The sequence below is a fragment of the Bubalus bubalis genome, chromosome 23 (genome assembly GCF_019923935.1).
Source record: "Bubalus bubalis isolate 160015118507 breed Murrah chromosome 23, NDDB_SH_1, whole genome shotgun sequence".
Classification (NCBI taxonomy): domain Eukaryota; kingdom Metazoa; phylum Chordata; class Mammalia; order Artiodactyla; family Bovidae; genus Bubalus; species Bubalus bubalis.
In genome coordinates, this window is record NC_059179.1 from 24,631,473 (window position 1) to 24,657,494 (window position 26,022).

Genomic DNA, 26,022 nt, shown 5'->3' on the forward strand with positions numbered 1-26,022 from the left:
CACTGAACATTGTTTTCAGATGACAGAATGCTTTAGGCTCCAGGAAAGTCCTGGAGGGGTTGTGGTGATGGGCAACACATGGCTGTGGCTTTGGGCAAGTCACTGCATCTTCAAGCCTGGTTTTCTGATCAATAGGGAGTGGGACCAGAGGTGGGCGCACCTCTGAGGTCCTTCCCAGCTGTAAGGGTCAGGGCCGATCACAGGTAGTGGGCTAACAAAGACTTGTTAATTCTGACCTCTAGTGGCTACTCAACTCATTATTCCTACCAACCGGGGTTTACTGTTGGGAAACTCCACTGGTCTCCACATTTCCAGGCTGTTTCTTCAACATTTGTTCGATCAAAATTTCCTGAACACCTACTATTAATACATGTGCAGCACTAAGCAAGCGGGAACACGTACAGAGGGCAGATGGAAAGCAGACTCTGGAGTCCAAAGGACCCAAATTCAAGTGCTGGCTCTATGACTGGGGCTAAGTGGTCCATGTTTCTCATCCCGCATCCTCATGTATAAAATGGGAAGAAAAGCACCTGCTTCACCTCTGGTTGTGTTGATGAAAGGAGACTCACGGTGGGTGCTTCATCCTTGGAGAATTTACTTATCGTTATATTCATAACCTAAGAAGATGCACAAAATCTAGTCCATGCTCTAAAGAAGCTTCAACTTTTCCCAAGAGGAAGAGCTGATGATGATGGGTAGAGAAGGACACCAAGCAAAAATGGGTTTGCACACAGCAGAGAGGGAACACTGGGAATCCCAGCACTGCTCAGCTTGTAATCTTAGTTTTTATAAGACCTGGGGCTCAGGGCAAGGTGATGTATACGCATGTATGTTCAGCAGTGCTGACTACCCCAGAGGTCTTAAAGGACTTCTTCACAAAGGCCATTCTGCCATCTGAGGGTTGTGTAGCAAGGCTGTTCATAGAGGGGTCTTCCAGTCACAGGCGGAAAAGGACTGGCATTAGTTCTTTAAATGTTTACAATTCACCGGTGAAACCATTAGGTCCAAACTTTTCTTTGTTGGGAGATTATTTATTACTGATTCAATCTCCTTACTGTAGATCTATTCAGATTTTCCATGTCTTCATAATTTAGTCTTGGTAGGCTCTGTGTTTATAGGAATTTGTCCATTTCATCTGGTTATACAATTTGTTGGCATACAAGTGTTTATAGTACTTTTTTATAATCCTTTTTATTTCTGTAGAACCAGTATTGATGTCCTCATTTTCATTTCTGATTTTAGTAATCTGAGTTTTATCTCTTTTTTTTTTTAGTCTACCCAGCTAAATGTTTAGCAATTTTGATGATCTTTTCAAAGAAGCAATTTTTGGTTTCCTTGATTTTCTCTATTGTTTTTCTATTCTCTATTTCATTTATCTGTGCTCTAATTTTTATTATTTCCTTCCTTCTATTAGCTTTGAGCTACTTTGTTCTTTTTTAGTTCCTTAAATTGTAAACCTATGTAAGTGTTCTTAGCTATAAAGTTCCCCTTTATACCCAGCTTTTGCTGTGTCCCATAAGTTTTGGTATGCTGTGTTTTAGTTTTCATTCATCTCTAAGTATTTTATAATTCCCCATGTGATTTCTTCTTTGGTCAACTGGTTAAGAGTGTGTTATTTAATTCTCACAAATTTGTAAAATTTTCAGCTTTTCTTCTGTTACTGTCTTCTAACTTCAAAAGATACTGGTCAGAGAGAAGATACTTTGTATGATAGCTATCTTTTAAAACCTGTTGAGAACTGCTGATGGTCTAACATGGTCTATCCTGGAGAAGGTCCCACGCATGCTGTTGTCAGGTGGGCTTCTGTGTGCACAGGTCAGATCTGGCTGACTTGTGGTCTTATTTAGGTCCTCTGCTTCCTTATCTTCTGTCCAGTTTCTCTATCCACTATTGAGAGTGGAGTACTGAAATCTCCGACTATTATCGTAGAACTATTTATTTCTGTCAGTTTTTGCTTCATGTAATATTCCGACGGTCTGTCACTAGACACATAACATTTAAAATTGCTATGTCTTCTTATCCAGCCTTTTATTAACATATAATATCCTTCCTTGGTTCTTGTAACATTTTGATTTAAAGGCTATCTTGTCTGATATTAGTATAACTGCCCCTGCTCTCTTCTTCTGAGACTCGCATAGCACATATGTTGGTCCATTTGATGATGTCCCACGGGTCCGTTAGGTTCTGTTCATTTTTCTTCAGGGCCCTGTTGATTCTTCTTCCTGTTCAAATCTGCCTTTGAATCACTAGTAAAAATGTTGCATTTCAGTTCCTGTCCTTGTCAGAATTTCTTTTTAGTTTTTCTCTTAATCAATATTTTCCATTTTATTCACCCTTCATTTTCATGAGCATCTTTAAGACAGTTGTTTTAAAGCCTCTGTGTAATAGATAAGCCATCAGGTCTTTTCCAGGGATAGTTTCTGTTGCTATTTTCCCCGTTCCTTTGAATGGGTCATAGTTTCCTCTTTGTATATCTTTCACTTTTAGTTGAAAACTGGACACTTGAATCTAATGATGTGGTAATTCTGGAGATTAGATTCCTCCCCTTTCCTGGTGGTAGCTGTTTTTTTGTTATTGTTTCTAATTTTTTTCAGTTGTTGAAGGCCGTCTCTGAGCCAAGAATAGCCTGAGATGGAAACCTAAGGTCTTCTCAGGTCTATTTCTGAGTCTGTGCCTTTTCCTGGGTATGTGAGGTCACTTTCTAATTTTCCCCATATATGCAGTTGATTTTGAATGTCTTAAGTCTTTCTTTTCTGGCTCCAAAAGGGGCAAAAAAAAAAAAAAAAAAAAAGAAATGAAGGGTTTTTAAAAAGAAGGGTGCCAGTCTTTTTAAAATCCCTTGGAAGTCACCTCAGCTGTTGGGTGAGGCAGGCACAGCAATGGGAGGAGGTGCAACAACGGCCACCCACCTCTCTGTCCACGACTCTGTGATCAGAAGCAGTAATGAGTGACCAGAGCACAGACCCCTGACACACGGAGGACTAGGCCCTTTCTGCCCACCCTAGATCCAGAAACACATGCACAGCTGCCTGCTATGTAGTTGGAGGTATGGGATGGGCAGCTGCTACTAAGATTTGAATCTTGACTGGAAGCAAGCCCAATTACTGTCCAAACCTTCCTCTGGAAGTTGCCAGCCTTTATAGATACTCTAGAGTTCCAAAATAGCTATAGCAGACAGATGGGACTGCTGTCTAAGCGGAGGGAAGGGTTTTTGGTGTTTCTCACTCTTTCAGCTTCCTGAGAGTTTTATAAAACACCAGTTTATTTCATCCTTATAACAATCCACAATGTAGGTACCATTATTATCTGTTTTGCATACAAAGAAACTGAGCCACAGACTTACCCAAGGCCACATAGCTTTAAAGTGGCAGAACCAGGATTCAAACCCAGGTAAGGTGGCTCCAACAGCTTGCTCTTTACAACTATGCCACACGGCCCGTCTTTAGACAAGCCTAGTACCAGTGCTTTAGGGACTTAAAACTGGCCCGTATTTATGATCCTGTCATTATTGTAGGTATACCCTTTGCTAAAATACTCATCAGTTCAGCTCAGTCGCTCAGTCATGTCTGACTCTTTGCAACCTCGTAAGTGACTATAAAGATTTTAAGTTCTCCTACCAACCACTTTAGAACTGTGGTGTTGGAAAAGACTCTTAAGAGTCCCTTGGACTGCAAGGACATCCAACAAGTCCATCCTAAAGGAGAGCAGTCCTGGGTGTTCATTCGAAGACTGATGCTGAAGCTGAAACTCCAATACTTTGGCCACCTCATGTGAAGAGATGACTCATTGGAAAAGACCCTGATGCTGGGAGGGATTGAGGACAGGAGAAGAAGGGGACAACAGAGGATGAGATGGCTGGATGGCACCACCAACTCGATGGACATGAGTTTGGGTGAACTCTGGGAGTTGGTGATGGACAGGGAGGCCTGGCGTGCAGTGATTCATGGGGTTGCAAAGAGTCGGACACGACTGAGCAACTGAACCAATCATCCTGTCAAGGAAAACTCAATTCTATGTTTTGTTTGAAAGGTTAGTAATGAACTAAAGGTTCAGTTGTTGTAGTTCAGTTGCTCAGTTATGTCCAACTCTTTGCGACCCCATGGACTGCAGCATGCCAGGCTTCCCTGTCCTTCACCATATCCTGGAGCTTACTCAAACTCATGTCCATTGAATCAGTGATGCCATCCAACTATCTCATCCTGTCATCCCCTTCTCCTCCTGCCTTCAATATTTCCTAGTATTAAGGCCTTTTCTAATGAGTTGGCTCTTCACTTCAGGCGGCCAAAATATTGGAGCTTCAGTTTTAGCATCAGTCCTTCTAATGAATATTCAGGGCTGATTTCCTTTAGGATTGACTGGTTTGAACTCCTTGCAGTCCAAGGGACTCTCAAGAGTCTTCTCCAACACCCCAGTTCAAAAGCATCAATTCCTTGGCATTCAGCCTTCTTTATGATCCAATTGTCACAGCCATGATTAAATAAATGGTCAAATATCTGTCTATCAATACATATAGTGAAATATAAAGACAGCTATTAAAAAGACAGGTACTTAATACACATACTGTTGCTGAATAACCTCTAGATTTAAAATATAATGTATAGAACATTGAGTATTATATGCTAAGCTTTATTTAGGCATTTTAGGAAGGATAAACTATACAAATGTGTTTTATAAATGCATATGACATCTCTAGGATACACCAGAAACCAATGACGTCTACTACCTTGGAAAGGGAAACACAGAGCCTGTGGCTTGGTGCTGGGAGGAAGTCTGACTTTTCTCTGTGTGTTTTTGTACTTTTTTACCCTATGCATACAACATTCCGAATAACTTTTTAATGTCATAGGTATTTCTTATGAAAAGGGGTGGCTGCAACAGACTCTAAGTCCCTACATGATATTTTTGTTGGCATCCTGTTATTCATGCTCCAGAATTCGTCTCCTGGGAGTTCACTAGTTTCAGGGAACTGGCTTATCATTTTTAGAGGCTCCCTTTTATAGACTGACTAGCAGAGCCTTGACAGACGCACTCATCAAAGCAGGACCTGGCCTGTCGATTAGAAGTGGATATAAAACCTGCCACTTTATAGACCCTCAGATCACCCAGGCTATTTGATTCTCTTAAGAAAGGTAGTGTGAATTGCCTTCATTTGCTTCACCAGGCCCTAGGATTACTAATCCTTTATCCACCCTGTTCCTAATACACATCCAAATAAGAATCTGGCCAGATGGCCTGGGACTAGCATGAGTGGAGGAATGTCACCTGGGAAGCAGCCTCCCCTCTCATCCCTTCTTGGTGGAAGAATAGCGCATTTCATTGCTCTAAAAAGCTCTTCAGTTGTGGACAGGCAGTTTCCCCTCAATGCAACTAAAGGATACTTTTCCTTCTTGTTCTGAATGAAGTGAACAATGGTTAAGAAACCTTGCGTCAAATAATAGATTGCTTTCAGTTTATTTTAAGAGCTGTTATCACACCACTCTGGGAGGTGACCTCATGGGTCCTCAAAGGCTAAACAGGGCTGCATACCATCACCACCAGGGCTGGAGACCTGGTCCTGCTCCACCCACTGACTCAGCCTGGAAAAGATCCAGGTCTCAGGCATATGTGGGCTTTCAGGACAGGAGGTGGACCTCTCTGGTAAGAAAGCAAGCAGGGGAAAGAGGCCTGCCTGTGCTCCTTAACCAGCCTTTCTACTCTTCTTTTGGCGTCATTTGTTGACATACGTCGACATTTGTTCTTAGCATATGTTTACAAAAGGTAGACTGTGAAAAGTCACCTTTAAGAGTGGTCAGTTTACACAAGATTTAAAGATAAGACAAATGCTTTATTTCTAACTTGTGTGAAAATGGCAATGTCTGTTGTCAGACTATCTACAATTTGAGTTTCTAACCACTAGGGGTTGACCTAACTCCACTAAAATCAACTCTTTTTCTAAACCATTTCTCTTGCAAATTATCAGGCTTCTAGATGACTGAATTATACTCTTCATAAACTGTAATGTCTAGAACCACTCCCAACACTGAAGGGCTTGATGGTAGAAGAGAGGAAAATGTCAGGTTTGGGTTTAGAGATAAGAAGTCAGAGTAGAACAAGGAATAACACAAATTTGGTGGTGTTAGTGGTAAATGCAGGAGACATTAGTGCCAATGCAGTAAATGCAGGAGACATTAGTGCCAACACCACAAATTTGGTGGTGTTAGTGCCAATGCAGGAGACATAAGAGATGTGGGTTCAATCCCTGGGCCGGGAAGATCCCCTGGAGGAGTGCATGGCAACCCACCCCAGTATTCTTGCCTGGAGAAGCCCATGAACAGAGGAGTTTGGCAGGCTACAGTCCATAGGGTCGCAAAGAGTTGGACATGACTGAACCAACTTAGCATGCACACAAGAGACTATGAAACCAGAAAGACGTCAAAAACTCCTAGCCTGACAACTTACCTCACTGTATCAGAGTTCACCTGAGGAGTTTACTGTCTAGCCCCCAGCCCAGCCCCGAGTGAATCAGAGTCCCTGGGGCTGGGACCTGAGCGTGGTATGTTCATAAAAGCTCCAAGGTTGACTCTTAGATGTGGCCCAGGTCAGAACAACCGTGCGAGGCTAACACTCACTTGAGCCAGGAGAAACCTGAGCCTCCGAGAAGGCAGGTGTCTGAACCAGTCACGCCTCTAAGCTGTTACTGGGAAAAGCCCTAGGTTTCCTAACCCTCCGTCCAGTGCTCTCCAGGAGGGAACATTTCCCCTTCCAAGACACTGGAATACATGGATATTACACCACTTACGATTTGGTTTCTGGCATTCTTCTTGAATGATCCGGTGGATCTTTCTGTGCAATTCTTTGTCTTCTCTCGTTACCTAAACAGGAAAAGAGAGTTTGGAGAGAAAGGTTAAGTGACAGAGAGGCTGTGTCACCTACCCTGCCAAATTAGTATTTAGGGTAGCTCCTAAAGATTTCATAACAATCATCATCCATTCACCATCAATGAGTGTGGTTTTCGAAATCAGACCTGTTGTCACGTCAGTTCTATCCCCAAGCAGCTTTCGGCTGTGTGTGACCCACAGACACATTCCCATGGGAGGTGGTTCACTGGGGCCAGGATGGAAAGAAAATCTGGAATCCCTTGCTTTTGAGGAGCAACTTTCTTCTTAAATATTTATAACACATTCATAAAATTTCTCTTATTTGTTATATTTTTCAGGGAGGCACAGTGATCAAATCCCAGGACTCTTTCCTCCTGTGTTTCTTCTTGGGTTTCACGTTCCTTCACCCAACCATAGGGAAAAACAACAGAAATAAAACTGTGATGAAAAGCTAGGAAGAGAGTAAGTCTAGCCTATAAACGGAAACACTGTCTGTTCTCAGAGGCAAATATAACCTGGGTTCCTTTCTCAGCTAGCTCAGGTAACAGGGAAACAGCCACCAAATGGGCTTCACCATCACATTCGGTAGTAAATCTAATGACAAAAAAAGAGAGAAAGGAATAAAGAAAGGAAAAGAGGAAGAAAAAGAGAGAAAAAAAAAGAATGGAAGAAAAAAAAAGAAAGAAGTGGGCAAACACATAACGTCAGGAATGCACCCTGGGCCGATGGGACGTGGGATGACCAGATTTAAGATGATGATACTGACAAGGACCCATCTGTGGACTCATGGGGTTGCTGGGAAGATTAAGGCAATGTGGGACAGCTGCTGAAAGCTGGAAAGCACTAGACAGACAGAGGATAATGATGCCCCTGAGGCGATACCCTCAGGAAAACAGAAACCTAGGGCCAGGGTTGAGGTGGGGGCAGGGAGTGAAATCAGTGAAGTGGGGTGGTTCTGCTGAGGAAAATATAGGTATTATAGCTGGATCACCTCACTCCAGCTCAGACTGATTCACAGGAGGAAGTGCCCCAGCCCTGCCACACCTCAGCGCTGGATGGCTGCCCACATCTGCTGTTCCTCAGGAAGAGCTGCTTCCTACCAACCCAGGAGGCCACGCAGAGCCTCATGGGAGAATGCGACAGTGGGGGTGGGGGAGGGGGCTGTTAGGGTGAGCTGCCCCACAAGAGGCAGTCAACTTCCCTGCCCCCCCAAACTGCCCGCCCACCCTTATGCAGAACGGAATACCCTTTTCAAAAGTTACTGAAATAGTATTTAAAACATACCTTAATTTTTAAAAACTTTCTGAAAGAGGGGAATCACTAGAGTAAATCAACATCAAGAAAATGTCCTGTTAAGGAAGGCTTCCCCTCAGGAATCACACTGTAGAGAGTGAGGCTCCTGGGTATCCTCAGGGTTTTGCTCTGTCTTCAGGAGAATCACGTGCTGCTCAAGCCACATCTATGCTACTGACGTGGACATGGATATCACTGTCAGCTCTGTTCCTCCAGTATTAAAGTCAGGCAGTGGGAGGTGAATTTTAACTTTAAGTCTGAAGGAAATGGCAACCCACTCCAGTATTCTTGCCTAGAAAATCCCATGGACAGAGGAGCCTGACAGGCTACAGTCCATGGAGTCGCAGAGTTGGACACGACTGGGTGACTTTCATTCACTGAGGCAGGCAAGCGCTTGTATCCCTGGTGGGAATGGTAATTGTTACCACCTTTGGCAGAACCAAGCAGATTGTATTGACCCAGACCATAAAGGTACATGCCCTTTGCTCCAACCATTCCTCTTTTAAGAGTCAATCTCACAGAAATACTTACATAAGTCCACAAAAAGACAGACACAGCAGCAGTGTACTCGAGAACAGAAGATGGAAACAATAAAAAAGTCCATCAGAGAGAAGTGGTTAAATAATTGATGGCCAGTACCCATAAGATAGACTACCATACAGATGTCAAAAAGAATGAGGTGGACATCCAAGGACTCATATGGAAAGAGGCCTGTGCTGTGCTGTTCTGGTCTCCAAAAACTTACAGAGGGTTATTTAGAGCAGTGGTTCTCCACTGTCCCAAGGGATACTTGGCAATGTCTGGAGACACTAAGGTTGCCACAACGGGGCGTGCTGCTACTGCTCTCAAGTGGGTGAAGACCAGGACACTGCCAAACACCCTACAATACAAAGGACGGCCCCCCACAACAAGGAGTCAACTGGCCCAAACAACTGAAGTTGAGAAATCCTGATTTAGAGGATGATCACATTTTTTTTTTTTTGATAACAGGAGCATATATTTAGAAGTGTGCACAAGAATGTACTGCCAAAAATGATACCAGAGGAAAGACAAAGGCCGGCTTCCATTCCTTATGTACCTCCTTAATGACTGACTTTTAAAAACAGCAAATAAGTATTCCTAAGTAATACATATATTTGCAAATGGAAGCTAAGGGAAAAAAAGTTAAGTTGCAGGTCTCTTACATAGAATAGGTTATCAAAACCACCATCTTTCTGGAAAACGAGTCCTTTTTCCTGCAGCAGCTTTACAGCATTCCTAAATATACTGTGAATTGCTCTGGAAGTGGTGTCATTCTTAAAACCCATCTGTAGGAAGGAAAAAAAAGAAGTCAGTCCCATCTTATAGCACTTGAGGGCAACTCCCTAGACCAACTGGTTATAAATTCACCCAACAGGCTTTTTATGGTAGAGTCAGAAAGATTCAGGTATGCACGGGCCTAGCAGGATAGTATTTAAGGAAGGCTGGGAAGTCTGCTCAGGCAGAATCACACTTGATAACTGTTCTGCTGCTGCTGCTACTGCTAAGTCGCTTCAGTCGTGTCCGACTCTGTGCGACCCCATAGACGGCAGCCCACCAGGCTCCCCCGTCCCTGGGATTCTCCAGGCAAGAACACTGGAGTGGGTTGCCATTTCCTTCTCCAATGCATGAAAGTGAAAAGTGAAAGTGAAGTCGCTCAGTCGTGTCCGACTCTTTGCGACCCCATGGACTACAGCCTACCAGGCTCCTCCATCCATGGGATTTTCCAGGCAAGAGTACTGGAGTGGGGTGCCATTGCCTTCTCCAGATAACTGTTCTACCTCTTAGTTTTTTGTTTAATTAATTTAACTCAATGATAGGTAATGGAAAAATCAAGATGAAAGTCTTTAATTTTTTTATACAGAACAAAAGATTCTATACATATTGGCTCACTTCTTTGATAAAAATTGTTTTATCAATTTTAATATGGCCAATATTAAAATTTGTAATAATTTATTTACAATATTAAAATTTGTAAATAATCGAATTTACATATGGCCACAATTTTAATCAAAAAAGTGAGCCAATCTTTGGTTCTGTATAAAAAAAAATCAAAGATTTTCATATATGTATATATATTATATACATATGAATATATACATATATACATATAAGGGAAATCTACCCTGAATATTCATTGGAAGGACTGATGCTGAAGCTGAAGCTCCAATACTTTGGCCGCCTGATGCAAAGAGCCGACTTATTGGAAAAGACCCTGATGCTGGCAAAGATAGGGGGCAAGAGTAGAAGAGGACAGAGGGTGTGATGGCTGGATGGCATCACAGACTCAATAGACAGGAGTCTGAACAAACTCCAGGAGACAGTTAAGGACAGGGAAGCCTGGTGTGCTGCAGTTCATGGGGTCGCAAAGAGATGGACACAACTTAGTGACTGAACAACAATAATATAACTTCTTCCTAAGGACATTAAAGAATTTTATACACATTGAAATAGGTTAGAGATTCCAACACAGAGAGAGTATTAAATAGACTCCTTATTTTAAATAGAGGATAGTGAAGGCAAACAGAGGAGACCTATCTCTGCACAGGGGAGGGTCCATGGGCTGAAGGCAGACAGGGCCCCAGGGAAGCAAGAGAGGCACGAGGCTGCTATCAGGTTGCTCTCTCTTCAACTTCGGTACCCCTTCTCTTCTCTAAGTGTGCCTACAGTGGTTGCCAGGTCATCCTACTTCTTATTTCAAGGAAGCCACGTTTTCCACCGTGTCCCACCATGGTTAATCAGATTGCAGGCTTCTTGAATTGGAGACTCTGTGCTTCATCTCGGCCACCTGCTCCCTGACACACAGTGGGCGACCAAGAAAATGTATGTGCCATCAGTGAAAAGAAATACCCTGTAGAGATAGGAAGTAGCTTTCTAACTATTCCACTAGGGATTTTCAGTTCCTTCCTAAAACAAAGGAAGTGGTGAGTAATAACTGTCCTTCAAGGTACATACCCATTTTTTTTTTTAAAGATGTGACCATTTTTTTAAAAGTCTTTATTGAATTCATTACAATGTTACATTTTTGTTTTTTTGGCCATGAGGCATGTGGGATCCTAGCTCCTCGACCAGGGATCAAACCTACACCCTCTACACTGGAAGGCAAAGCCTTAACCACTGGATCACCAGGGAAGTCCCCAGATCCATTTTTAATGTGAGAGAAATCTGTAAAGATATTAAAAAGATCAGAGAGCCTAAAAAAAGAAAAACATGGCAAAGCGAAGGTGAAGTCCTGCCTCTCTAATGGGAGGACCTTATGGAGGCTGTCTGGACAGCACCCACAGACGCTGAAACAGAAAGTGTACCTCAGATTTTCTATGATGTTCCCTCAAAGTGACAGGTAGAGAAAATGCACCCCCACGTGGCCTCCAGTATTGACAATTCCATCTTGAAAGAAACCTTTGCTTCCTAGAAGAGGCCTCCCAGACAACATAGTTTGAATTTAATAGATCCTGGCAACGTTTTACCAACGTGCTCTGCTGGGCTGAAGAGAAGAGTCTAACTTTCTTGATTACATTCAGAGTCGAGGTTTTTTTCCTCAACAGAACAGGCCTGGGGAACCTGGGCATTAGAACCTGGGTCTGAGAGTTGACAAACATTCCAGATAATGACAGCAACCATTCTCTGAAGGGAGAATAAGGTTGAGAAATACTTGATGACTCCCACAGGCAGAAAAGCTATCTGGGTGTGTTTAGAATAAACACCTCATCCAGTCATCCTCGGCCACATGTCTTTTTATTCAAGGGGGAGCTGGGGGAGAGCTATTTCTAATTTCATACATGAGTGCTCATACTTAGGAAAAGCAATGATCAACCCAACACAGGCTCCCCTACCACAACTCTTCATCTTCAACAACTTCATCTTCATAATTCTAAGGTGATTCATCTTTAATAGAAAGATCCTAAGGGTTGAGTTTATTCCATCTCTTACCAATATAGAAGTAAATTGGAAATTGACTAGAAACGCTTTTACGTGGTTATTCCTGTCATTGAAAATGACTGTTGATTATCCCCAGACCATACAGGAAGCCCAGTTCCTCCTCCCCGAGTTCAGTGAGACGGAGCAGCAGGAAGGGAGGGTGTGAGGCATGGGAGAGTAACAGCAGTTTCGGCTGTGAACCAGGGGGGTCCAGCAGAAAAGGCTTTCTGTAAATATCAACAACGTGTGAAGCTTCCTTTCCAAAAACATTTGCCTCAGCTGACCTTGGGACGTAATTCCCTGCTGGTTGTAAAGACATGGTCCCGAGGATAAAACCCCCAGTGGTCCTTGTAGCTAGTAGGTTTCCCTGGGCTGAGAGGTGTGTCTTTCTTGTCTTTTTCTAAAGAGCAGTGACAGACTCATCCCATTCAGGAAATTGAAACTGCTCAGAAACAAAAACAGTGAGTGACTGGCTGAATGGGCTGAGCCTCCGCAGGCCTCTCCTCGTGGCGGGTCAGGAACTGGGTGGATCTCTGAAGTATATATATAGTCTTCATTCCCAAACAAACTCAACATTTATCCAGCTGTCAAAGAAACAATGGTTTTGCAAGTTTGCTTATCATGTTTCTGGATGTGCTAAGATGGGCCACCATGGAAAAAAAAGAAAGGAGGAAAACATTCAAAGCCACTCTACCTACCTTCTCAAGTATAACATGATCACAACGATTTTTTGTTGTTGTTGTTAAGCTTTCATCTGTATGACTACACAAAGTGCCAAAGGATCTAGGGTTTCACTGTCATTGTGAAGTGTCTTAGGTCTCCCAGGCTCTATTAAACAGAATTCGATGTCATGACACTGACCTCCCCAACCAGAGCCATGTGAGAGAATAATTCATAATTGATGGAAAAATAGCTTCCAGAGACAAAACAGATATAGCGCCATATTCACTGCTTTTTAAACATACAGCACCGGGCAGGCACAGATTTCTGCTTTGAACATTTACAAAAAGATAATCATGCCAAAAGTCCCCTTTGGAATGTTCTGAATGGAGGGGCTTTCTAGTCCTCAGTTCTCCCCACTTAATTCTCGCAGAAGAGCTGGCTCACAGGAAGAATGTGGTCTTTGCTAAGCTTCAAAGTTCCCTTCTAAACATGCCAAGAGAGTGCTCAGAAGTCCTGGGAGGCCAAGTTGGCACTGAGCCTCCTCTAAATGATTGAGTGGAGGAAGGTCACCCGTGCTGTCAGTGGACAGCTGGGGAGCTGGCCCTGTGCAGAAGCCACGGCGGCGCAGAACAAAGCGGCCAGTCCCGACCCACCCCACCTCGGTGTTTCCTGAAACGGTATCCCTCACCTCCGTGGATGAAACTGCGGGTCACTGGGCACACGGCCTGGTGCCAGGAAGCGATAATTAGGTTCATGAAGGAAACTGAGAAGCAGTGGTCGCACTCAGAAGGTGGGGATGGGGACTTGGTATCTGTTCCACCAGAATGCTGTTGTTGATTAGTCGCTCAGTCATGTCTGACTCTTTGTGACCCCGTGGACTGTAGCCTGCCAGCTCCTCTGTCCATGGGATTTCCCAGGCAAGAATACTGGAGTGGGTTGCCATCTCCTTCTCCAGGGGATCCCCTGGACCCAGGGACTGAACCCACATCTCCTGCAACGGCAGGCGGATTCTTTACCACTGAGCCACCAGGGAAGCCCTCCATCAGAATGGTGAAGAATAATCATGTTACCTCGCAAGGGTTATCACGCCAGTCCTGCTGCTAATGACAAAAGACTAGAAAACTCTGAACAGTCCAGGAATGACCAGACCCCTTATGGAACACATAAGAAAATTATGGTACACATAGTAAAAGATTATTACAGAGTGGCAAGTATGTTCACATGGCTGGGAAAGGACCTATAAGACACACACACAATGAAAAGCTACGTAGATAGAGTGTTTAGTAGGACACCATTTGTGTAAAAGAAAGGATACAACTACTTCTAGTTTATATGTGCAGATTATCTGCAGAAGGATATTCATGAGACTAGTAGGGGCACTTGTCTCTAGAGAAAGGGGAAGAGGAAGGAGGATGGGAAAACTAGATACTTTCAGGGACTATTTGGATTTTTATTTTCTATTTTATTTATTTTTGTTGCTTGTTTCCTTTTATTTTTTGGCTATGCAGCGAGGCTTGTGGGATCTTGGCTTCCCAATTAGGGACTGAACCCAGGCACTCGGCAGAAAAAGCTCCCAAGCCCTAACCACTGGACTGCCAGGGGATTAATTCCTGGGCTACGTGAATTTTTAAAACCATTCATTGTTTCTATCAACAAATAACTGTGGAGAACATACTTTATGCCAGCTCTGTTCCAGGCCCCCTTCTAGACAGCAAAGAAAGAGACAGACAAAGCCTCTGCTCTTGGAGAACTTAAATTCTGGTGGAGGAATAGGCAGCCAAACAAATAAATACCAGTGTTATCAAGAGATGTGGAAACAGGGTGATAACATGGTGAGGAAGCTAATGACTATTAAAGGAGAAGGTCAGGGAGGGCAAGAAGGTGACATTCAAGCAGAGATTATTCCCGGTGGAATAAATACATACAAGTTGCGTTACAACAACGAAAAACCTGAGGAATTGTGCTGAAAGGGAAAGCCTAAAAGCAAAGTCTCAGATAATTTTTAATTCCAGGCCAATAAGTAAAGACCAAACAACTTGAGTTCACCCTATAACACTATGGGTGAAAAAACGGGGATAGCTCTTTCTAGGACAAATAAAAAATTATTTGAGTGTTCCTTAAAATTTTTGTTTATTAACCAGACTGAATACAACTTGTTCTTTATTCAAACTCCTAAGACAGGACAAGTTAACCTTATTATGGAGAAGAGAGAGCAAGTCATTAAAAACCTTGGTTGAAGTTCAAGAATCATCTTGTTGTTCAAAAAATAATTTTGCAAGAATAATCAGTTCTTCTCATCTATTTCCCCCTTCTTTGGCTCCTGCTGAAATTAAATGCCCATCTCAGTAAATACGAAGTACTATGAACCTTAGACTTTTTTTTTTTTCCTACCCAAAGATTAAGCTTCATGAGATTAAGGAGGGGAAAAGGGCACGTCCATTCTCCTTTCAAATTCTCAGTGGTCAGTGACCTTTCCAGAACAGAATCAACATAACCTCTACACTCTGGGTACACCCTGTGAGTCTTAATGCCACAGAAACGTCTACCCACACTTTCCAGCTGCAGATCTGGGGCAGGGGCCTTGAATCTCACGTGGGCATACCACACTTACTTGCCCAGAGCAGGCGCTGTGAATCACAGGCTGGTTGGCAAGGGACAGAAGGGACTCCACAGTTTCCAACTCCTGCTGGTAAAAGGTTTGCACTCTGTTCTCCACAAGGAACTCTTTGGCCTTTTCACTCAGTAGACATGTGAGACTTTCAAGGTCCAGGGTGCCAGGATTGCTGCTGGGGGAAAGTTTCAACAAGACTTGCAGAAAACTTATGTCTGTTCCTTTTGAACGTGCATGAACCTGAAACGGGATCCCCAAGTGGCACAGTGGTAAAGAATCCACCTGCCAATGCAGGAGATGTGGGTTCGATCCCTGGGTTGGGAAGATCCCCTGCAGAAAGAAATGGCAACCCCCTCCAGTATTCTTGCCTAGGAAATTGCATGGACAGAGGAGCCTGGCAAGCTATAGTCCAGAGGTTTGCAGAGTCAGATGTGACTGAGCATGCACACACACACACGGCTAGCAAATGCCGTGTTATAAGGATGTGTGTTTTTCACAAAAGGGGCAACGCACGCAGTGAACACTGCACGGTTGTTTATAAGTATGAGGCAGCACCATGGGAACTGATGTTCGTGATTGATTTAGAAAAAAATCAAACTGAAGAACAGTATGTGAAGGACAGTGACATTTTTGTCAAGAAGCAAATGACAACCCACAACATATGCAGGTGGATACGCAGGCTTGTGTGTGCGCAGAACAAACAAGTCTAACAGGATACACGAGGCGACCCTGCACAGTGGTAACCTCTGGGGAATGGTACTGAGGCGGGAGACAGGAAAATGGAGAACTTCCACTGTTTACACAGGTCTCTAGTTTGGGGATTTTTTAAAGTAATTTTTTGGAATATGTAATCTGTAAGTATGTTTATAAGATTAAAGGATACATGGTAAAGAGTTTCCTTTCCACCATCCTCCCAGCCCTCATCCGCCCATCCCCAACAGCCACTATGGCTATTTCTGTCTTCTCTGAGTTCTTTGAGGCATAGAGTTACAAACACACATATATTCTTACTCCTCCTGTTTATTTTTCCCTCCCTCAAAAAGAATCACCTCCTCTCTGGCTGAGGTATTGTTTCCTTGATCACAGTGAGCCTTGGTGCAGTTTTCTTCAGATTTCTTGGGGTTCATGGACCTTCTTGGATCATCTGTGAGTGTTCAGTTCTTATCAGACTTGGAAAATTTTCATCCGTGAATTTTTCAAATATTTTTTCTCTGCTCCCCACTCCACTCCTTCAGAGATTCCAAATACACATGTATTTTCCTTCCCACCACCTCAGAACATCTGCACTGTTGCCTCCTTCATGGTACAGATGAGGACACGGAGGCATCTGGAGGGTGGCAGACTTGCCCGGAGCCCCACAGGGAGGGAGTGGACGGCTCAGGCCCACCCCAGCACCTGGGATCCCACAGGCTGGCCCACACCCACAGCAGTTGCAGTCCATAACCTACCTCAGTGCCTCGTCTTCCTTTAGGGCAGGGCTGTGGAAGGGCTGGTCATATACTTTCCTGTAGATGGCAGGCAGCTCCAGCATCCTTGCGATCTGAACGTTGCACACTGGGTCATCCACTTTATCTACGAGCCACGGAAACAACACCGAGATTAGTTCTTTCCCAAGTCCAGACTGCTGCTGGGGCAACAGTAAATGGGGCCCTTGGTGGGCCTTCTTCCTTATGGATGCCCAGGATCACATGGTCTAGAAGCACTAAACGGTCTCCGGCCATCCCATGAAAGGGGAGGCGATGCCCTGAGTGTCACAGACATGACCAGAGTAGACCAAGGCGAGGGAAAGCATACAGACATATTCACGCATCTGGTACAGTGGTGGATAACTCGGGCTGTCCTTGAGACTTCCAAGTGCAACCAGCCAGATCAGTGCAAAGGGCATGGCTCAGATGACAAAGGACTGTCATGCTTCCGATTAGCTGACTTCCTCAGTGGTGCTCCAGAAATCTCCCATCATTTTGAAGACTATGAACGCTCTTCCCTAAATGGATTCACACTAAAAACTTCAAAGTATTTTAGAGACTCTACTGTTGTCCAAATAAAATGTCAGTCATATATGATAAATCACTTATTTTCTTTCCCAATTTATTTAAAGTTACTTCTCTTCAAAATAAATAAATGCTGATTTTCTTAAGGAATCATGTTGCAAATACAATTTTTTTCATTAAAGCTTTTTATTTAATTTTTCAGATTTGACTTTTTACTACATGAGCTTACTGGACACACACACAAAATAACAAGCAATTGGGCAGAGATACTGTATGCTTACAATAAGTTGTGGCATGAATCTCTCGCTCTCCTCTGAACATGCGGATGTGGCCTCTGACCCGGATAATGTCCCCAATTTCTAACTTTGCTCTCTGTGCAATGGTCTCTTGCAGCTTCTTAATCTGAGAGGTTAAGCTCAGCTCTCTTGCACTTGGAGCGGCTGTAGCTGTTAGGGTCAGAAGTAAAGAAGGAAATGATCACTCCACCATCTTTGGGAGAGAGCTTGGGGTAAGACAGACACAAGACATTTATTTATTCTACTTCTGACTGGTTGCTCGACTGTAGGAAGTCTGGGGCATCCTTCAAAATCCTCTACTGAATAAAAGGCATAAGCTGTAATTATCCAAAGGTCTGAGTGACAGGAACAGAGTCTGGTGGGAGGCTGGACAACCCAGTGTCCAGTGTCTTCTTTCCTCCCCCAACATCACCTGCGCAAAGGCCTGAGCTGAATTCTGTGTGGCTTCAGCTGGGTTTGGTGGCAACAGCTCTAAACAACCCTTGAAAGTGTCCTTGCAGGGAGACAGAATATTGGCCTGAGGGGAAAGGGGCCCAAGAGTCTCCATTTGCAGTTGTTTATGGGGAAGGCAAATCTGCCCAAGGCTGGTGTTCCACTGAGGTACTCAATACCCTAATCTCTCACTTCTCTTCTTTGTTGAGTAACTAGGCTGACTTCTTGCTCTCTCCTGCTCTTGCTCACTTACACACACACACACACACACGAACACTCACTCACACCACTTAAAACTATAAATTTAAGCAACTTCAAGAATTTGCCTGCCAACGCAGGAGATGCAAGAGACAGAGGTTCTGTCCCTGCATCCAGAATATCCCCTGCATGAGGAAATGGCAACCCACTCCAGCATTCTTGCTTGGGAAATCCCATGAACAGAGGAACCTGGCGGGCTACCATCCATGGATTTGCAAAGAGTCAGACACAACTGAGTGACTGAGCAAGCAACTTTATGGTGAAAAGAACCCAATGCACATTCAATTCTAAATAATTTCCATCACTTGAATTTACTTCCAAAATGTATTAGTTAAATAATGAAAATAAGAACAGCCATGAATGTTCAGGTACTGCCAGTGCTGTTCTGAAGACTTTATAACCTATCAGCACATCTAATCCTCACAACCACTCTTATTTATTATTAGCCCTATTTTACTAATGAGGAAACTGAGTTACAGAGACATCAAACAACTTGCCCACAGTAAAACAACTGGTTAGCAACAAAGTTGGAGTGTGAACTCAAGGCAGTCTCTAACCCCAGAGCCTTCCTGCTTATTCTTTATTCTCAGCTGCTTGCGCCATGAATGTGCTCATATTTTCCATAGTTACAGCTAGTGTGTATAAACAATTTTGTGTTGTTTTCCTGTCTAGCATCACTTCAAATACACACATGTATCCACAGAATCTACACAATCCAGCATTTGAAATAACAACACAGCATTCTGGCATGTTCATACGCCACGGTTTTAGATAGTCTCATTAGATGTTTCCTCTTTCTGCTTTGGTAATTTTTTTTTGTTTTGGTTTTTATCACTAGCCCTGTACAGGGCTTTGAGGTCAGCACTTAGGTAATGGAGTCAGACAGACCTGGCTTGAACGTCAGGTCACTTCCTGTTAGCTGTGTGACCTTGGGCAGGCTGCTTAACCTCACTGTGCCTGTTTCCTCAGTTCTGTTGTGGATGCAACAGTCCCTCTTGCACGTGGACTTGTTGTGTGTGGTCTCAGTTAATCCTTACATCACGAGCTTAGCATAATGCCAGATACACCACAGGAAACATTCAAAAAATGTCAGATACTTATGAAAAATGAACAGTTAGGCCCTCAAAACAAAAGTTTTGCTTCCCTTGGGGTCTTTCATTTTTACTGGATAGAAAAGGACAAACAGGTTTAGAGTTCATTGCATATTATCAGAATGTTTGTCAGAAAACAATCAATCACCATTCTCTTTTTACAAAGTGTCACCAGCAAGGCATGTACCTTATGGCTCCTACACTGGCTTCAGTCATTTGGGTTTTTAACACCTTAAAAAATACATAATGATTCTATAGCATTTCATTTGCTTTTAAATTGCCAGACACACTATGTGTTTTTATATAAGATGATCTACTCTCTGCATTTCTTTATGCATAAGCCCTTCATCTCTCTCTTTTTTTTTTTTTTTCCCTTCATCTCTTTTGAACATTTTATGTTTATTTCTGAAAAAAATGCAGGGAAGCTTTATCAATAATGGTGATTACATCCCTTCTCCACATTCCACTGCTTTTTTTTTAATGTTTATTTGATTTCATTTTAATACATAAAAGTTTGAAAAAAATCATTTAATCTATCTTTTGTCACCAGTGATAGCTTTCTTTGCTGTAACAGCTAAACATATGTAAGAGCTTAACATAGATAGCCCCGTACTTATTGTGATAAATACATAACTCTATCTTCTTCGGGTTATTTTATGTAAGTTGCAAGACAGTGATCACAGTTACCTCTTCTTAAATATTGTTATCAACCTAAACCAACAACATTTGTTAAATGCTTGCTTATTTCCTATTGTTGTATTATTTCTGCTTTGTCATATACTAGGGTTCCTGTAATGGAATGAATAATAGTCTACTGATCAAATTTTCTGCTTTTTAATCTAATACAACTGAGATAACCGTGGCTCTGTAACATACAAAGGCACTACTTTTCTATTAATACACTGACTATACTAAGGGAAAAAGCAACCCAAAGAGCTGGGAGAACTCTTGTAGACCAGTAACCAATAGCTTGGAATCTAGACACAATCAGCTTAATGTTACTCGACTTACTTGGTTTCTTCAGAAAATACCCGAGTATTACTTTTTAAAAGGTTATTCTGTCTGGGTTCCTATCTTTAAGTCCTCTTCTATTTAGGCTGAATTTTAAACATATTTATAAATTTCACTGCCATGATTCAGACGTTATAGGTAATAATAAATGATTCGTATAGCACTGCTGAAATGATCAGACTGAGAGCTAGTCTGAGAAAAAGAGGCTCAGCTTTCATTTAAAGGGTGAGCCAAATTGCTGAAAGAACGGCTCAAGCTGTGTAATTTAATGAGTATAATGAGATGGTTGGAGCCTGACAATTTCATTTTAAGTAGCCTATTCCACTCCAAAAGATAAATCCCCTTTAAAATTCTAATATTAAATGCCAAGCTTTCTTAACTTTTCTCATAAGCTGAGTCCAAATGGTACATTCAATGTGACATTTATAAGAGTTAATATTATATTTTTACATTGATACCAACTGGAACATGATTTTTGACTTAGACTAAATTTTGTTTAAAAAAAATTAGTCTTCAATAGCCACTTTCCAGCGGAAAGCTTTAAAACTGAGGGCAATTAAATTAAAAGGAGAAAATGGGCTAGTTGCGAACAATTTCAAAATATCACTTTGTATATAACATGATGAGGATCACTTTCAGGCTTTCTCCTTGTACCTTTACCCTCACTTTTTATTCTCAAAGCAATTTCTAATTAAGGCTACCAACTGTGACTACTCATCTATTGGTCTACTTACAGTTATTTTTAAAATCTCACTTTCAGTATTAATAGACATTTTATCTTAAAAGTTACTAAGAGTTACATAATATATCTGATGATATCATTTTTTTTTTTTAAAAAGAGTTGATTTTTAAAATGAAAACAATGTCTAAAAACAGCAGTGTATCAATGACAGCCCATGGACCAAATCCATCCACAATCTGTTTTTATAAATAAAGTTTTATTGAAACACAACCATGACCCTTTGTTTATGTACTACCTGTAGTCACTTTGGTGTTACAATGGTGATGCTGAATGGTTGAGATGCAGACTATGGGGCCCACAAAGCAGAACACAATTATTGTCTGGCCCCATATAGGAAAAGCATGCTGATCCTCAATCTAAAGACAGCACATTGAAACTACCCCTTCTGATTGAAGATCGTGACAATACAACCACAAACCTGAAAGTAATTTTAATACCCTGGACATACATGAAAATTCAAATATCTGATTGTTTCATAGGTTTATTTCATACCTTGTGACGTATCTGCATAAAAAGCTGTTGTCTCCCTTCATTTTTTTTTTAAATCTACAAAGCTTCCTCAGCTTAGTAGTACCACTGATACAAATGTTCCCAAATTAGGAAATGGGAATATCAAAGTTATATGAAAACAATGGCCAAATTCTAAATGTAAATACATCCAAAAATTAAGCAAAGGAGCATCTGGTCATTAGAGTCAAAGTAGGGAGATGAGATTCTAACAGGTAATGTCAAGGGGAAAAAAGAGAAGAAACTACTCCAAGCGTTATACATTCTCACCATGTATAACAGAAGGACATAGATAGTACATGTTAGATATCAGAGCTGGCAATATTTACTGAATAACCCCAGTGTACATGGCACCATACTGCATATGCTGCAAAAAGAGAGATATAAGAAATAAGCGAAATTTCCATTGCTTCTCTAGAACCAAAAATGATCACCACTATTGTATAATACATGTATTTTTTTAATATTATGAATTTAAGCACCTCATAAACTACCTAAGGACTACTAAAACATATTTAAGAAATTCCAAAAGATGTTTCAGTTATAGCCAATGAGTTCAATACAATTTTAAAGTTCTTCTTTAGTTTGTATTATTTAATGGCTAACTTCAAAGGAATCCTATCTTACCTTCTCATCAGTCTCAGAACTCCTGGCATGTCTATATGAATAAGCTAGAGATTTCAGAAAATCCAGATCATGCGAACACAGAAGCTAGTGGCAACCATATCAGGGCAAAGGTGTTCAAAAGAGTATTGGTCAAATGATACATCCAGAGCAAGGGGATTCTCACTTGATCAGCAATTAGGCTAAACCATCTTGACTTTTATAATAACTGGATGGTAAAAATGAAATGCTGAAACTTCTAGTTATCTATTCACATTCCTATAGGCTTAGGAGGAAATGAGCATCAAAGAAATGGAAGCAAGAAAAGCAATGGGCTCCCCTATATCAGTTTACAGAGCAGTCAAAGTTCTGGGTATAGTGCTTCAAGTTATCAGTGTAATTCACCAATGGATAAATATGAAAATTAGCACTACCACTGTTCACCTGAGCTAGCTTGAGTTACATCTGTTGGCCAGCTGTAAAAGTAAAGTGAAGTGAAGGGAAAGTCACTTAGTCGTGTCTGACTCTTTGTGACCCCATGGACTATATGGACTATACAGTCCGTGGAATTCTCCAGTCCAGAATACTGGAGTCGGTAGCCTTTCCTTCTCCAGCCTTTCCCAACCCAGGGATCAAACCCAGGTCTCCCACGTTGCAGGCAGATTCTCTATCAGCTGAGCCACCAGGGAAGCCCCATAAAGTAAAGAAGCATGGCAAATAAAATTACCTGATGAGGATTTGGTATTATTCAGCCTTTTCCAGCAGATGCAGTTTATAACTCCAGTGCTATCATCCACTGCAATAAAAGTGTCAAAGAGTAAACAGAGACGTGGGCCATTACAGTGTGCAATAGCAGCCAGCCAAACTAAAAGATGACATTTTTCAATAGCCTGGTTAGGCAAATCCCTGATCAAACTTTTTTTCCACCCTTAGAAATAACTGCTTACCACACCCCAGTGGGAACTGATTCTCTGGAATGTCAAAGTAATACATGAGCCCAGCAGAATGTAGTCAACGTTTCTCTTGCCCTGTCTCAAGGGTATTAACTTCTGCCCAGGCCTTATCACTGCAGGGGATGTAAGGAAAGCTAAGCATATCACAGACAGCCATGTTTTACTTTCATGATACAACATAATTATATCTTGGTCACACAAACAGTACTGGTCTGGCTTATTTTATCCACAGTGCAAAAGAAAAATAAAAGAATTTCCATTGTACTTGGATTTACAACTGCAGAGAAATTTAGAGATGTTTGATCAGGGATGGTAAGTGTTTCTCTTTGCGTAATTTCTGACAATCTCAGAACAGAGACTGATCAACAAGGGCTCAGTGGGCTTAATGATTTTTTTAAAAAAACCAACAGCTAGACTGTTATAAAAGCACACTATGTAATACAGAAGAAATACATGGCAAAATCTTTTTAATGCTGGTTTAAATCTGTGTTGAAAGCAGAATCTGAGAGGACTTCTTAAACTAAAATAAATTCTAGATGGATTTTATTTTATTAAATATAATACAGGTAAACTTCAGAAGATGAGAAGAAAATATGGGTGAATACTTTCAACCCTGGACTTAGAGTTGGTGGGGGGAAGACTTCTTTAAGCAGACCTGAAGATCAGAATTCATTAAAAAAAAAAAATCTGATATATTTGAACAACTAAAAACTAATTCTGTATAGCAATTTTACAAATGATGGGGTTAATATCTTAATATATAAAGAACTCACAGAAACTAATAAGGAAAAGATCAAGACTATAAGAGAAAAGGTGGCAAAGAAAAAAAAATACGCCATTCATGAAAGGTATAAAAGTGACCAACAGACATACGTCAGTATAAATCACTAGTTGCCAGGAAAAAAGAAGAAAATTTAAATGATTTCTCAGCTACCAGAATGACAAATATTAAAAATACTGATACCCTCACATGCTGTTAGTAGGAATGTAAATTCACACCAAATTTCTAAAGATTAAGTTTGGAGATATGTATCAAATTTTGAAGTGTTTATATTCTCTTAGTATTTACTCCTGTAATGTATGATGATGAGAACAACAAAACAAATATACATAGATACAGACATCTTATATAAAGCTATTCATTGTAAGATCAGTTTACAGTACTGAAAGTTGGAAATAACCTAAATGTTTGTAAATATGTAACTGGTTAAATGGCTACAGTCCATAAGGTCGCAAAGAGTTGGACAGGACTGAGCACACACACGCTGGTTAAATAAATGACAATGGCATGATGGACGAGAATACAAAGCTACAGTGAAGATCTACAGTCACTGCGGGCTTCCCTCGTGGCTCAGCTGGTAGAGAATCTGCCCGCAATGCGGGAGACCTGGGTTTGATCCCTGGGTTGGAAAGATCCTCTGCAGAAGGAAAGGCTACCCACTCCAGTATTCTGGCCTGGAGAATTCCATGGACTGTACAGTCCATGGGATCGCAAAGAGTTGGACCCAACTGAGTGCCTTTCAGTTTCACAGTCACTGCTGTTAAAAGTTATCTCATTGTAAAATAGAAATGATATGCTAAGTCGCTTCAGTCGTGTCCAACTCTGTGCAACCCCATAGATAGCAGCCCAGAAATTATATATATATATAGACATATGTCTTATATGTAATCTAATTTGCATAAAATATTAGTCTGTTTTGATAGAAATGATCTTAAGACACTAAAATATTTACAGAAGTTTCTTTTGGAGAATATAGAAGGAACCCCAAAGTCAATGTATACATTGACTGTAAGCTTAATTTCAGGAATATTAAAATGAGAAAGAAATATGCATAATAGTAATGAGGAAAAAAGGTATATCTATGTCTCTTCATATTGTGCTCAGTCATGTCTGACTCTTTGTGGTCCCATGGATTGTAGCCTGCCAGGCTCCTCTGTCCATGGAGTTTTCCAGGCAAGAATACTGGAATGGGTTGCCACTTCCTACTCCAGGGGATATTCCTGACCCAGGGATCAAACCCGTGTCTCTCACGACTCCTTCAGTGGCAGGGAGATTCTTCACCACTAGCACCACCTGGGAAGCCCCACTTCTTCATATTAGGAACATGTTAAAAATATAGGAAGGATGTTCACCCAAACACTGACACTGTTTTTGCCTGATTTATAGATTTTCACAGGAATTTTATGAAAATTTATTAAAATTTTCTCTGGCTTTAAATTTTATCTTATAATGAGTATCATTTTAAGAAGCAAAAAAAAAAAAAAAAAAAGAATCAATAAAATGTATGACGCTTCTAGGCAACACTACTTTTCTGGCCAGTTTAAAACTCTTGATTTACCATGTTAAGTAAAAAAATATTAGCACCCCGAGCATTTGTCCTAGAAAAGTGAGGTCATTCTGGTCTTAACTATAGTCTCCCTGGATTCTAGGTCTGAGCTTGAGGTGCTGCCAGGTGCTGTGTGTGCTCAGGATCCCCCCACCAAACTCTCTGACTTCCTGATTTGTAACCTCTCCTGGCAGACCCTGTCCTGACGCCCTGAGGTCTCACTGCTGGAAGGCCCTAGAAGGGGAGCATCCCTGCAGTGTTGGGCAGTCCTCCCACACTGGGCGGCATGACCTGGGCTGCTGACCTTTTGTTTCAGCCATGTGAAGAAATCGGACTAAGCAGGAAGCAAATCTAGCATATAGGAGTGGGGTGAGTCAGGAGGAACAAACAGGACCTGGGACAGCAGGAGTGGCCACCTGGCAGGCAGCCCGAGAGCCAAGCTGGGCCTAAG

At 41.7% G+C, this 26,022-nt stretch overlaps 1 protein-coding gene across 13 annotated transcripts in view; it reads right to left on the bottom strand.

Moving 5' to 3' along the window:
- STN1 (STN1 subunit of CST complex) overlaps positions 1–26,022 on the bottom strand; it is a 40,588-nt gene that overhangs the window by 4,588 nt on the left and 9,978 nt on the right. For 6 of the 13 annotated variants that reach the window (XM_044935528.2, XM_006067736.4, XM_044935525.2 and 3 more), the window contains 6 exons: positions 23,019–23,087; positions 17,633–17,797; positions 16,809–16,932; positions 15,361–15,535; positions 9,335–9,457; positions 6,779–6,851 (listed from right to left, as the gene is read on the bottom strand). In XM_044935528.2, the coding sequence (XP_044791463.1) occupies positions 6,779–6,851; positions 9,335–9,457; positions 15,361–15,535; positions 16,809–16,932; positions 17,633–17,797; positions 23,019–23,087 (729 nt within the window). Of the gene's footprint in view, positions 1–1,217; positions 2,754–6,778; positions 6,852–9,334; positions 9,458–15,360; positions 15,536–16,808; positions 16,933–17,632; positions 17,798–23,018; positions 23,088–26,022 lie in introns of those variants that run through there. The other 7 variants (XM_044935529.2, XM_044935524.2, XM_025274486.3 and 4 more) reach the window with 5 other exon arrangements.